General features: G+C 39.7%; 1 protein-coding gene across 1 annotated transcript in view; it reads right to left on the bottom strand.

Moving 5' to 3' along the window:
- Hmbox1 (homeobox containing 1) overlaps positions 1 to 15,408 on the bottom strand; it is a 125,476-nt gene that overhangs the window by 76,108 nt on the left and 33,960 nt on the right. The window contains 1 exon segment of the mRNA XM_042054104.1: positions 6,605 to 6,684. Coding sequence (XP_041910038.1) covers positions 6,605 to 6,627 — 23 coding nt within the window. The 5' untranslated portion in view covers positions 6,628 to 6,684.

Raw genomic sequence — 15,408 nt, 5'->3', positions numbered from 1 at the left:
TTAAGATGTAAGAGCTAGCCAATAAGAAATTAGAGCTAATAGGCCAAGCAGTGATTTAATACAGTTTCTCTGTAATTATTTTGGGGCTGAGCAGCTGGGAACAAACAAGCAGCCTCCTACAACATACAGTGCATCAGGCTTAGACTATGTGGTAATGTACAGTTTTTTTTTCAATCTCAAAATATATTGATGCATATTAGCATATTAATGGGAAATTGGTGGAAAAGTCTGTGTTATCTTGCTTTTCCAAATATCAGCAAAACTGACAAAGAACTGTTAGGTCATTCAGTGAAAACTGTTTCGCTTGATTTGTCTAAGTAAATGCTAGTGACTACACAAACACTTGGTTATACAAATATAACAACACACCAAGCACTGCTTCTACTTCTTTTCTTAGCTTAGCAGTCTCATGAGCTTCTCATCTCTGCGACATGCTCTCTGAATGGATTCCTCATATGTACAGCCAACTGGAGCTAGTCATATCTCGAAAATTGGTTCTACATGTTTCCACCTAAACTAGCATAAGACACTGTAGAACACTAGAAAATGTTTTCTTAGAGAGAAACTTGGTATTTTAAGACACTAGCTACATCATAAAAACATTCTCTATTTGAATTACTTTTTAAAATAATAGCTGACTTTTCAAAAGATTTATGTATTTGTCTATTATTTTGTATTGAGTGTCAGTCTGCATGTATGTATGGGCACCACATGCATGCAGTAATAGGAAGCAGCCCAGAAGAAGGCAATGAATGTCCTGGAGCTGGAGTTACAAAAAGTTTGTAAGCTATCATGTGGGACTGAAAACCCAACCCAGGTCTTCTGCAAACACCTTCCAAAGTGCCTCTCAACTGCTGACCCATCTCTCTCTGACCCTAAAATCTGATTTTGAATTCAGTATTTTGAAAATGATAACCCATCTCTATTCTAATCTGTATTTTCTACTCACAGATAGGATATGTGGCATGGAATAGCCTTGAAATAAATAATTACTAAGAGAAACAGAGGTCAGACATTTTCTTATCCATTAAAGGACAAATGTGCTCTAGGCAGTCCCCTAAGCCTTATTGAGAGCTTACTATTTCTTCAACCCCTGGACAGTACTGTAGAAACATCCAATTGAAATAAGAAATTGGGCAGCAATTTCATATAGTATGACCTCACGTAATCCTCACAGCAAGTCTCTGTGGTAGGATACGACTTATTGTTTTGTTTTTAATGTTACAGTATGAACTGTTAAGGAAACTGGGGCTTAGGATACTTTTGTACCCTTTCATAAAGTCTTAGGCCAGCCTGGTGGTACAAAGATAACAACTTCACAGCCCACGGTGTGGCAGCAGACTAAGTTTCAAGGCCATCCTGTAACTTAGTGAGACCTGTCTTAAAATAAAATTCAAGCACTCTTTAAGAGCAGTTTGTACTCTGAGCCACAGAAGCTACCTCTTCTGGCTCCATTTTTTTTTTTTTTTTTTTAAATAGTGGCAAATTCTAGTTTCCCCTCATAATTACTTTTTCATCTTCATAGGTACTTTCCCTTTAAAATAAAAGCCCTGTTTTGGTACCTTCAGTCTTCATCTAATCAAAGTATTTCACAAACTGTTCTTCCCTTAGATGTCTAACTTTAAAAACTATTTATCTAGATGCAGGAAAGTTAACCATATTTCCTATCCTGTTCAGTCAGTGTAGATCACAAGTCATGTGCAGTTCTTCAAGCCTCCCCTATATGACACAACACTATCTATGAGCAAGAATTCACAGTATCTGAAATACTTTACACCATTTAGAATCCATTAACAACAGAAAACCACTTTTATTCTGGTATCATCCATCATAAGGCGAGCAATAGGGCCCACCTATTACCTTGATTACCCAGAACACCTAATCATTCCTAAGCACATGTTCTTGGGTCAGCTCTTCACAGAAATCAACTTCTGGTGAACAGACAATCACAGGAATATAAACTAGGATCTCTTCAAAACAGTCTACTTAGACTATGGTAAGAGGGACAGTAAGTGTAACTGTGCTAAGTCATAGGAATACTTTCGCGAAGCAGGAGCTGATGGAAGAATAGAGCAGATAACCAAAAAATGCAGAGAACAAGGGAAAAGCCCTGCAGCATCCTATTGTTGCCCTGTAATTATTAAGCTTCTTACAATTCTGCTCTCTCTTATTTGGTGTTGAAACAATCAACTTCCCTTTACACTTCACCGTGTTTAAATGGATATCTGTAATTTGTACCAAGAAACAGCCCCCAACTGCCAAGGGAGCTAACGCAGAGGTCACAGTGCCAGGCTTGAAAGAAGTGACTTAGAAAAGGACAACAGCATCCTGAGTAGGATCACATCATGCACATAACAAGAAAACACAAACACACACAAATGATTAGAAGCTCTTGTGGACACTGAGAATAAGATGCCAGCGCGTCAATACACATGACGGGATATACTATGCCATATTCCATTTGTACTCCTCATGATTTACCTAGTGGAAGCACAGTTTCATAAAACAACAGCAGCAAATGACCTTTAAAGGTCATCTAGGACCAGAATGCCAGCGATCCTCACATGACAAAAGATGACATTGAGGAGTTAAATTACTTTTCTGATGCACAGACATCACTTACAGGATAAGGGGCAGTTTTGCTTTAAATTACTAATTTGAATGTAGGCTCCAGCTAACACTAATTGAAAATAATTTAAGAATTTTGACAATCGAATATGATAGACAAAGATTAAACTAGAAAAGAACAATTCAGTTCAGGACTTACAGCTCAACTCCTAAACTGATACTGTGAGACCGCAGTACATCTTGAGATATTGACCATATTTTGCAGTAACACCTAAAACCTTTTATAGACAAGCCACACAGCTTGGGATATACCTTTATAAGTGATATTCCAAAGACAGACAACAGAAGAGTTCAGCTAAGCATTAAGAAACGATTAATAGCATTGAAATCACCAGGGTCAAAAATGACATGAATTGCAAAGCATCAATAGTTAACTTTTTAGACGAACAAAAGTTTTCTCACAGATCATTTCTGCTGGTTGTTTTTTGTTGTTGTTGCTGTTTGTTTTTTGAAACAGGGTTTCTCTGTAGCTTTGCAACCCTGTCCTGGAAACTAGCTCTTGTAGACCAGGCTGGCCTGGAACTCACAGAGATCCGCTTGCCTCTGCCTCTCGAGTGCTGGGATAAAGGCGTGTGTCACATGCCTGGCCATTTCTGCTCTTTTTATCTTGTCCAGAATAACTAGGCAGACCCATTTTGCTTTATGTGGTCACTGTAGGATGATTCAGACATTTCAGGCCCTACCTACTACTATTATATAACATTGCTTCCTCTCTTCTTACCTCTATCAAATATGTGGCTTCAAAAAAGAAAATGAATGTAAGGGTAAGTAAGAAATAATGTTTACAGTGAACTGAGCCTCATTGCAGTGTAAAAATGATTCTTTAGTTCAAATTATTAGGTAAACCGACTAAAGCCTAAGAACAGCCTATGACTACAGACCACCTATAAATGGTCTTCATAATAAAAAGATTTTGTGAAATGTACAGTTATATTCCATTCCAGTGTGTCAATCAAGCTTAGTATTCTTTTAAATTTGCACTGATTGAGTTCCATTTTGTGCAGCTTGGAGGGTAATCTGTTATGCAGCTTTAAAACGATTGCAAATACTGCCATACATGACAAATATGTTTATAAGATAAAGCAGAGTTGATGTCCATCATCTGAGGATGCAGCTCATGAAGCTCCTCCTTTTACTCTTGGAGGGTAAAGTACTTTGTTGTTTTGACATGTCTGAGATAGAGTCTTGCTATGTAGCTCAGGCTGGATTCGAACACATGCTTCTTCGGCCTTTGTGTCCCGAGTACTGAGAGTACAGGCCAGAGAATATTAAGTCTCATCAGAGTTCTGTACATGAGAATCTGGAGTTAACACCCATTCACTTGAGAACTCTCCCTTCTTTTAGAAATGTTACATTACAGCTCCCCAGACCCTGTAGAAAGTTGCTGACTAGAACTACTAGCTTTCAAAACATTTAAGTTTGAAAGTTTGAAAGCTTTGCAACTTCACCTGCTGCTATCAGCACTGCCCTCCAGCATCACGTGCTGAAAAAGAAACAAAAGAAAACAAATGAAAAAAATCCCACAGGGAAAAAAAAATCTTATTGCTGCTTTCATTTGGCAATACGTTCCTTAATTTTGTTTTCTATTTTAATTGAATGAATTCTTTTAAAAATTGTGACAATGTGTATACAATGCACTGGCTACTGCATTCACGTCACAGAAGGGAGCATTCCCACTGCACTCCTCTGTCCTGTGGGTCCCACAGTCCTGCTTTCTCTCTTCAACGTTCTGGGCCTAGCAAGGCCTTGGAGGGGATGGCATAGATGTTCTGTTTGGGGCTAAGTATGCAGCAGTCAATCAAGGTGACCTCCATGTGTCCTCTTCGTGATCTTGCAGATCTCTACGGTGAGTATCAACAGACGTTGTCACTCCCCTAAAGGTACACCTGGGTCATAGGCTTTACCTCCCATAGAAACCAGTACTGCACTAACTGAACACATAAGCTTCAAAAATTTAGGAACTCACTGTGTGGTCAAGATGTACCAAAACTGTACGTTAAGTACAGTCCTCTGAGGTTTGTTCATGTTACTGACTCACTCCTCAGAAACTTTAGGAGGCTGAGACAGGGAGATTAGGAGTTCAGGGTTATCCTTGGCCATGTAGCAAGTTTTGAGGGTTGTCTGAGCTACACAAGACCCTGTCTCAAAACACAAAATAGGGTCAGACAATGGTGACTGCCTTTAATCCCAGCACTCGGGAGACATAGGCAGGCAGATCTCTGAGTTTGAGGCCAGCCTGGTCTACAAGAGCTAGTTCCAGGACAGCTAGGACTGTTACAAAGAGAAACCCTGTCTTGAAACCCCCACCCCCCAAAAAAAGAACTGTGAACCAAGCGGAGGCTTTTCTTTGTGTGCCAATGAACTGTGTGATTTGTGAACCTATATTTTCATCATCTCTTTATTTTCATTTGCTGTCAAAGAGCCAGATGTGGTGGTATACACCTACAGTCCCAGCACTCGGGAGGATGACCAAATGTTTGTTGAGTTTAAGGCCAATCTGAGGCATACAGCAAGTTCCAGGCTATTTTAGACACAGTGAGACTCCAGTCTCCAAAAACAAGGGTGGGGAAGAAAAAGAAAAGGAACAGAAAAAGACAAAGAAAGCAGCAAGCAGGCAAGGGTGGGTGGGGAGGGCAAAGTCCCAAAGATAAAGTGCCTTTCCTAGGGCACAGCTACTCGCAGAAACTCAGGCGACAGTTCTGTCATCTGGATCTTCTCCAGAGACTTTGCACTAAATCACAGAATCAATGTATGTGTGTGTTGGGGGATGGAGGGGGCTTCAAAGAGAAACCTAAATAATAAAGAAAACCAATCTTAATGTCTACTTATTAGATTATAGAACTGTCAACCAAAACAGAAGAAATTTAAGTGAAACAGACTCCACCAAATTTTAGAAATTACGTAGGCTCAAGGCACTCTGCACTAGACGCTAAAGATGCACTTAATGAGCTAATAGGCCCTTTATCTTCTCTAATTTCTGAAATTCCCGGAATACTTTTATTCTGAGGCCTATTTTATATGAACTGGTGGTTACAGTTCATATTCCAGCACAAAAACATTCTTGACACAACACCACCATCTCTATTTGTATCTCTCTGCCTTGACTCCAAAGAACAGCTAGCAGCTACATTAGATAAGAGGCAGAACTACGTTACCATTTGCAGTAGGGAAGAGAAGTGGCTACGATGTCCTTAGGAGTTTGCACGCAAATCAAGCATTAAGAGAGCATGCTTTGTATATTCTGCTTATTGCTAAGAATGCAACTGGAGCTTTTGCCAACACGTAGCCACCTAGCTTACCAGCTTCTCAGCTATTAAACAGTTAAAAATAATGATGGGGCCGGAGAGGAGGCCCAGCAGTTAAGTGAGACTACTTACTATTCTTGTAGAAGACCTGAGCTTGGTCCCTAACACTTACAGGGAACTGCTAACAATCACTTGTAACTCCAATTCTGAAGCCTCTGGCTTCCTGGGGCACTTGCACTCACTAGTGCATGCCCACACATGTACATAATTAAAATAAAATATTTTTTTTTAAAAAAAATAAATACAAAAACTTTATGTTTAAATGGAAAATGTCAAAATACAATGTTGAAAGTAAAAATGGTAAAAAAGAAAAAACAAAAACCTCACAGGTCTGAAACCTCATTCCTCACCATATGATTACACTTGTTTACCTTGATGTCAAAGACATACACCATTTGAATAGTTTTCTACGAATTTCTTTCACCATGGGCTGGCAAGATGGGTAAAAGTGCTTGCCGTTAAACCTGCATTTGATCCCACATGGAAGAAGGAGAGTACTACCCACCAACCTGTCCTGACCTCCACACACAAGCCAAAGCAATTGAAGGACCGCCCCACACATAAAGAAATAAATGCCATTTAAACGAGTTCTTTGAATTCTGAAAGCATTTGTCATCAGATCTGAGTCACAGTCCTAACCAGCTAACATTAGAACCGAGAAGGATACTTACACCACTGGGAAGGAACTGAGCATACTTTACATGAGGCGGATCAGTGGCCTTTCCAGAGACGGCCAGCCTTATTTACCATTCTGTGGAATAAAGACAGAAATTGAGAAACAGTTATGTAACTCAGCATTGAACAAAAAGTTTAATTATGCAACTTTGGAGTATTAAGAATTAATATCTACTAATCTTTTTTCACAAAATTATTTTGGAATTTTGAATTGGAGCAAAACTTAAAAAACAAAAAGCACAGAAAAATGACATTAATAGTTTTCCAAATGATTTCCTTGGGGAGGGAGCAATAAAAAAAAATCACCGAATTTAACTTGCTATCGGGAACCACCCACAGAAGTGGATCTAAACTTGCAATGAGATGCACACATTCTAATGGCATTCAACAAACCCTTAACCAGAGAGTAAGCCTTGACCCTCGTCCATGCCAGGGCGGCACTGAGCTCCAGCCATCTTTGCCACGGTACCAGGCACGTAGGAAGACTCTTATAACAAAGCATGCCCCAGCACAGCTTAGCTGCAGGTGGGTCCTGGGGTAATGCTTATCTTGCTGCTAGGTAGACTCAATTTCTCTGAGTCTCAACTATCACAAGTATACTCAAGAATGTTTTTAGTTTTTAAGTTTTAAGAGGGAGTGATGAAGCACTTCAGAAACTAGCACTGGTAGTAGCTATTACTACCAACTTAAAAAGAGATAAATATTCTTCTGACTCAGATGACTAACACAGCACACATGAGTGACAGAGTAAGGCTAGCAAATCAATATTGATTCAAATCAATATTCTCTCTCTTCTCTCTCTCTCTCTCTCTCTCTCTCTCTGTCTCTCTCTCTGTTTCTCCTGGTTTAGGAATCAAACACCAAATACTGAATTTATCGGCATTTCAAACTTTAATCTGTAGATAGAAACAACTATTTCCATAAATTGCAAATTAAGATACAAATCAGAAGTCAATTAGTAAAAATGTTGACATGAAAGACTCACACCGAAATACCCATGAAATACTCATCATCATTTAATTACTTTAAGCAAGACCCAAGTGTCTACCTATGACTGACGCCCCAGGTGGGTGCAAAGTAAAGTCAGAACTTCTGTGCAGCCACCTACTCTATAATACAGTGTTAATGAAGTTACTGTCATAGCTAACTTTCTTTCTGATTAAAACACAAATACCTGTCTTTAAAATAAGTGTAAAGTACATATAAAAATCTACTTTTGAAAATACCACTGATTGCATTTCTCAGCAAAAGTAACAAAATTGCTTCTTACATTATATATAAAAATATATACTCCAGGCAGAAAAACAATAACACAGCAACACATCTAATGACAAAATTTTGAAGATGCTAGACCTTCTACACATTTTAACAAAGGCCAGAAACAGGTCTTCAATAGCTTGCTAAAGCAAATAATAACAGTGCCCAAGCAAAAACCGATCTGATAGCTCTCAGTATTTCTGCCCAGGGTTAAATACTATTGAGTTTCATGTTGATTTTTTTAACTATATATCTGACTAATTTTCTTTTTTAATTGCAAACTTAAAAAGGTCAGCAGGATATGCTGGAGGTTGAGGCAGGAGAAAACGAGTTAGAGACTGGCCTAGGCTATCCCGTAGGCTCAACTGGTAAAGACATTTGCTGTGCTAGCTTGGTGAGCTGAGTTCAGTGCTCCAAACCCACAAAAAAGTAAAAGAGAACCAACAACAGAATGTGGTCACAGACAGATGAGACTGCCACCCTTCCTTCACCATGCACCAATAGACACACAGTAATACATAAACAAATAATAAAAACAACAACAAAACAAAAAACCTAAGCCAGAATGGTGGTACAGGACTTTAATCCTAGCACCCAGGAAGTAAAGACAGAGATCACTGCAAATTCAAGGCCAACCTGGTTTACCCAGAAATGCCAGGTCAGGTAAGAGCTGCATAGAGAGATCCTGTCTCGATAAAACAAAGAATGGGGCTGCGGAGGCAGCTCAGGGTAAAGTGCTGGCCGCATAAGCATGAAGAACAGCTGGATTCCCAGCACACACGTTAAAAATAAAACAACAAATTAATTAAAAGCAAAGCAAAAAATAATTTACCAATAAAAATAAATAATTAATTAGTTAAAACTGGCCAGGCACAGAAGTGCTCTGGAGAAGTGGAGATGGGAGGCCCTCTGGGGCCTGCTGGCCAGCCAGGCTAGCTAATCAGTGAGCTCCAGGTTCAGTGAAGACCTGTCTTCAAAAACTAAGGGGAGAGCAAATGAGGAAGACACTTGACACTCGCCCCTGGCCTTCACACCTACTCACATACACACAAGCACACACACAAACATACAGAGACAGAGATGAAGAAAAAGTTATGGAAATTTTGCAAACACAGAGTCTGGAACTAAACTGCTTATTGCCCCCACACCACAGTTTGGACAGTTAACAAGCAGACACCACAGTGCCCTCCCACCCTGGCCTGGTGCAGGAGTTCTTCTGTTTGTGTGTGGCTTTCATTGGTAAGTTTCTTTAAACTACCTTGGCCTAGTTGTAGGGCAGAACTAGGTAGTGCAGAGAGACAAAACTGATTCTGGGAGAAAGAAACAGAGTGAGAGAACTGCCATGGAGCCCCCCAGAATCAGACATGCTAAATCTTCTCGGATAAGCCACAAACCTCGTGGTAATATACAGATTAATAGAAAACGGGTTTGTAAATCAAGATGTGAGAGTTAGCCAACAAGAGGCTAAAGACAAAGTTTAGGACAGAACCTGGGGCTCAAACATGCTAGGCCCCACTCCACCACAGCACAAACCCAGCCTGAATCAACTTTTTTGTTAAAGACAAAACAATTAAAAGCTTATGCTTTAGGACATGAATCAGAGGTGTTTCACTCACGTCAAACATTTCCCTTGAATAGTTCCAGATAAATACTGCCTTCTATATTTAGATCTATCTGAGAGGCAGATGGTAAATGTGGGGTGAAGAATGGTTGGTGACATGTGAGAAGACAGATTCACACATACAGAAATTTAAAACACACCATGGTTAGAATATTAGGGCTTGGGGTCTGGGGATTTAGCTCAGTGGTAGAGTGCTTGCCTACTAAGTGCAAGGCCTTTGGTTTGGTCCTCAGCTCCAAAGCGTTAAAAAAAAAGGAAGAAAGAAAAAGAGGGAGGAAGAGAAGGAGAAGACTAGACTGTCCAGAGTGACTCATGCCATCCATCCCAGCACCTGGGAAGACCTGCCTGAGTCACAAAGTGAGTTCCGGACTAGGCTGAGACCCTGTGTGCCTTCCTACCACAACCACCATAAGATATAAATACTAATACTAATTTCTCAAATAATTCCTCCAGTAGTTTCAGGACTATAAATTTAATGGCTATTCTCTCAGCCAGATTCACTGGGCGAAGGCTTATGTGAACCAATTTATTGAAGTTCACAATCACCTGAGGAACATTAAGACACTAGCTGCCCAAGGTCAATCAGCTTTTCTTACAGAATACAGGGCTTCATCTTCAAACTGTAGGGTTATGAGTGCCATTATCATTCTGTATGTTTCTCTGGAGCAAATACTTCAATGTGATGCCTGAGCATGTTCAGCATTCATGATTAAACAGGCGTATCACATACCATAGAGATTTGTTTACTCTGTAAGAATTATTACACACCCTACCTGTCAAGATCTTATAGCCTTGCAGATACCCCTGCTGCTTCTACATTCCCAGGCTGGGAAAAACTTCATGGAGGAGAGATTTTACTGATAAAAGATTTTTGCTTTTCTAGATCTAAGGTTATTTCTTCTCACTTCAACTCACCTGGCTTGACAGACACTAAATTTTCTGTCCTTTTTTTCCCCTTCTCACACAACGTTAAAATATCAGCATAACATTTGCCAGCTTCCAGCTGGGCATTCCTATCCTATTTATCCTTGCAGGACCTATTTTTTTTTTTTTTTTTTTTTTTTCAGTATGGTGGTAGAGCTTCCCTAGGAGCAACAGCTCCTCAGACCCAACCCAAGACTTCTATAGAGTAATGAGGGCAGCTTTGGAGGTCCATGTCAATGGAAGAGCAAATAGTTGGAACTCACTGATATGACCTGGCGGGTCAGCTTACTCACACTGGGTGAGGCTTGGAGAGGCAGAGCCCCAAGGACGAAATGTCCCGGGGGACTTCATGCTGTTATTGAAGCCACTCGTCTGCTTACTGCCCTCGAGGTCACCATGTCCCTCCAATCTATGAGTTGTATGAAAACTCTACGGGGATTTCTAATCCCCTCACTAGGAACTAAAAAAATAGTGAGTGACTTTTTTCCAGGCATTGCTCCTGGAGCAGATAATGATTCAACCACCATCCTTAGAAAGAATTTAGATATGTAGATTGTTAGTAAAGTTAGATTAAGATGTTTCTGTTAATGGCTTTGACTGTAGAAAAATCTTGGAAAACAATTAAAGTTAAGAAAGGCACACTTTTAAACAGTTGATTGAGGGATTCATGGAGGTCAAGGAACACGAACAAAGGCAGCCCAGTTAGTTCAGTATTAGTAAGTGACGTGCCTTTCTTGCTAAAGATGGGTTGGTGATCAAAGGGGATGATTAATTCTTGTGTCCCCATTTCTGCCTCCAGCTTCCTGATATAATAAAAAAAGAACCTGTTGATAATTGTGTGTACCTTGAAAATTAAAAGCAGAAATAACTGATTGTTTTATATATACAAAGTTTAGATTTGTGTATTATTTTTATAATATTACTTTTAGAGATAAATAATAAAACGATTGATCCTTTCTTTGTAACAGCAAAATGCAGCCTGCCGGTAAAAGAACTAACTGAGGAAAACACCTTGCTTGCTTACACTCTGTTAATCTATAACAAGTTACTTAGACATGACTTTATGTGGGTCTTTGGGAATAATTTATTTTTCACAAATTAATAAATGTTTAATCATGTAAGGGAAATAAGAAACAAGCTGTTTTTTCTTGTATTCATTATAAGCATTCACTTGGAGAAAAATAGAATATAACCATATTGTAATTTTTATATTTTATATTTATTATTTTTTTTCAAATTTTGCTGGGGTACATAAGCTGTATGGGAAAAAATAAGAAAGAAAAAAAGAAAGATGTAGAAGAAATACATCAGGGAAGAGATAAAAAGAAAACATCAGGAAAGATATAGAAGGAGAAGAGCAGGGAAGAAGGAACATCAGGGTAGAAACCAGAGAAAGAACAGAGTAGAAAAGGAACATGAAGAACTAAGCTTTGGCCCTCAGAAAAGTCTCCTGTGTGTGTATGCAGCTGTATGTAGAAGAAAAACATCAAGAGAGAGGGGTAAGGGAAAAATAAAAGAGACCCTGACATGCTGGAGAGGTATTCTGTTGTGTGAGACAGGTGTGTGATTAGCTGCTGACTCTGCAGCTCCTCTTCAGGTCCTGACCTGCTGAGAGCTGGTTCTCAGCAGCAGCGTCAGGGAACCAGGTTCCCAGGTCCTAGAAACTCACTTTAGATACTGTGCACCACCCATGAGTCTTTTTGTGTATATTTTTAGATAATGTATAGTTTTTCTGCACAGTCATGACCAAACACCCAGGGTACAATTACACTTTTTTTCAGCTTTCTTCTCTAAACCTCCATTTTTATTTAAAAAGCAAAACAATCACATATTGCTTTTTTTCTAATCATATACCAAGTACGTCTAACTACCTGATGTTGTGTCACTATTGCCTAGTAGCTACACCTGCTCTTAAAGCAGTACTTGGAACATAAAAGGCACATATTTATTAACAGAAAGAAGAAAGGAAAGATCCTCATCTATATGGCTCCCGGCACGGAGTCTTAGGCCACTTGTAACCTCATGATAATCCCAGGTGTATTGATACACACATCAGAAGAGTCCCAGAATTGCCACATAAGCTGTCACAATCTCTATGACAGTCTAATACTACAGAGATTATTGGTCTTGATTACCATTAAAAACATGGCTAATTTGGTCATTAGAAATTACCTGTATGCTTTATAATTTGCCGTATTATTATAGCATGTATCTGGAAACTCAACTATGCATGTAACTTCAAGGAACATTTACCCCTAGTCAGAGTTGAGCCTGCCCCCTCTCCCTGTACATATAGAGCTAATATTGACCAGAATCCATCAGCACCTTCAGGACATCATCACCAGAGAGGTCACTTCTTTGTGACTTCATTGTTTCTAATGAAGCTCTATGCTCTGCTTTGCTTTCAGGTACACATACATTCAAATTCCATGTATGGAGCAGCTACTGTCTAACAATACATCCAAGTCCCTTGTATGGAGATCTCAGGGTGTCTCAATTCCATGGGCTTGGTACCGTTAAGATACACACAACCCCATTCCATTCTTACTGAATCACTGTAAAAGTTGGTGATAGCATGCAGAATAGTCTCTCCATGTCAGGCTAGAGCAGTTGTGCATCAGAAACGCATGAACACCTTTTACAGGAGAAAATCCCAGTTAACCTAGGACCCACTGTGCTCAAAGTTGAGGTAGGAGGGGCTACAAGATTTTTTTTTTTTTAAGACAAGGTTTCTCCATGTAACAACTCTGGCTGTCCTGGAACTCATTTTGTAGACCATGTAGACTAGGCTGTCCTCAAACTCACAGAGATCCGCATGCCTCTGCCTCCTGAATTCTGAAACTAAAGGTGTGTGCCACCACGCCCAGTCGAGTCCAGGATTTTTAAACTGCTCCCTTACTTGGAAACTATGGTTTAAAAGACAATGAAAACTATACAATAACCCAATGTCATGTATCATAGGTGACATATAATGTTGCCTGGGTATAAAGGAAAGTTGAGCCTAGTATTATCAAAAATACCTCTCAAGGGTCTGATGATGTAGTTTAGTCATCGTGTGTTTACCTAGCATGCTCAAGGCCCTGGATTCAAATATGATGCATGATATATAGGTAGGTGTGTGTGTGTGTGTGTGTTACAATATCAATAATTCCAAGCTGAATACTTAACAAAACTCATCATTAAAGGCAAATTTGATAGCACGTAAGATACAAACATTTCAAAGGAATGCATATCAGATATTGGGCCAGATGCCTTAAATGATCCCAAACTAGTCTCTAACCTCTACTTCCCATCTCTCATAGTGAATACCTGCTGTAGCCAATCAGCTCTTCTTGTCCTTCTGAAATACAGCAGCTCCCTGCCAACCAGAATGACAGCCAATGCCCGTTACAGTGCTCTTCTATCTGCTGTTACAGCATGCGACATGTAACCCTCTTCTACACTAAAACAGGAGCTCCACAGCAAGGTCTGTTTCCTATCAGCTGTTGCAGGCTCATTCCTTAACTGTGTGCTGACTTGACGAGCAGTAAGCAAATCTTTGTTTAGTGCAGACATGAAAGAAAACGCCTATTCTCTTTCTTTTGTGGGGAGGACGGGGTGTTTCAAGACAGGTTTCTCTGTGCAGCCTTGGCTGTCCTGGAACTCAACTCTGTAGACCAGGCTCACCTCCAACTCACAGAGATCCACCTGCTGGGATTAAAGGCAAGCACCACCACCGCCCAGTAAAAATACCTATTTTCAACTCTCATTCACATAAGATGGTATTAAATTTCTAACTTGGAAAGCACAAAGACTCTAATACTAAAATTTAAAATATGTAACTGACCATTTTTTCAGGCAATTAAAAGCGTGTATTAATTATACATTATAGAAATAAATTGAGTTTTGTTCTTGAAAGATGAACAGTGTATGTTCCCAGGGCCAGCGACTTATAATCCACATCTACACTACACTAGAATCAAACTGTGTTAAGATCAGAGGCCCCTGGGGTAGCTAGAACACTAAACTAGAATTTAGAAACAAAACAGCTTCATGCCGTTTAACCCATAACTGTCTCCGGAGTTCCCTACAGTAGAAAAACTGAAAACCATGAGGGCAGAATCCCTGCCATCGTGATCGATAACTTTACAAGTGGCTGATCTTTTAAAAGAGACTCTCCTCTGACCTAAAACAGAATCTGTTTCTGTTTGGCATATATCTGGAATATTCCGACAGTACAATATAATAGTTTATTCAGGGAATCAATCCCTATCTATTGCTCACTCACTCATCGGAAGCCTCACAGGCAGAATAAAGTGACAATTACCAGAGCAAAGCTCATCACCCTGGACTTATGGAAGATCCAAATGTCCCCTTCTTTTTGCACTCCCCTCAATCCAGGAGTTTCCTAATGTTTAATCACAAAAATAATTACAAAATTAAAGAAAGTGAATTCATTAAGCTACAATAGGGTAAATTACAACATCTTGAGTTAACTGATGCTAATGAGAAGACCATATTTTCCAATCACCTCAGTTTATAATGAAAACAAAAAAATCTGATAAAGTACACACAGAGCCTTCCTAGATGAGCCACAGCATCCATTGGCACTGTTGAGTACAGAAGGCAGAAAACCAGGGAATTGAGCTCTCCACATACTGCAAGGGAAAAGATGAGCTGGCCAAGCGGGATAGCACACACCTGTAATTGCGGTATTCAGAAGGCTGAGAGTCAAGAATTCAGGACCAGCCTAGGCGATACAAACCCCCATTTAAAAACAGAAAAAGAGACAGGGAAGGAAAAAGCTTGGCAAAGATAACTTGAAATAAAGAATCACAATAACTACAAAATTAGGCGTGTTCCTGAGAGCTGCCCAGTACCCCATAGAGGGCTGACTCTATTTCCTACAGAGTTAGTATTCAGCTTCCACGTTTATGTAGCTGAGATGGGGAGTGTCTTAGTTACTTTTCTATAGATGTGAAGGAACTCCAGGATCAAGGCAACTTATAAAAGAAAGCA

Source organism: Arvicola amphibius, chromosome 13, assembly GCF_903992535.2.
Source record: "Arvicola amphibius chromosome 13, mArvAmp1.2, whole genome shotgun sequence".
Taxonomy (NCBI): domain Eukaryota; kingdom Metazoa; phylum Chordata; class Mammalia; order Rodentia; family Cricetidae; genus Arvicola; species Arvicola amphibius.
This window is presented reverse-complemented; position numbering and strand designations above follow the sequence as displayed.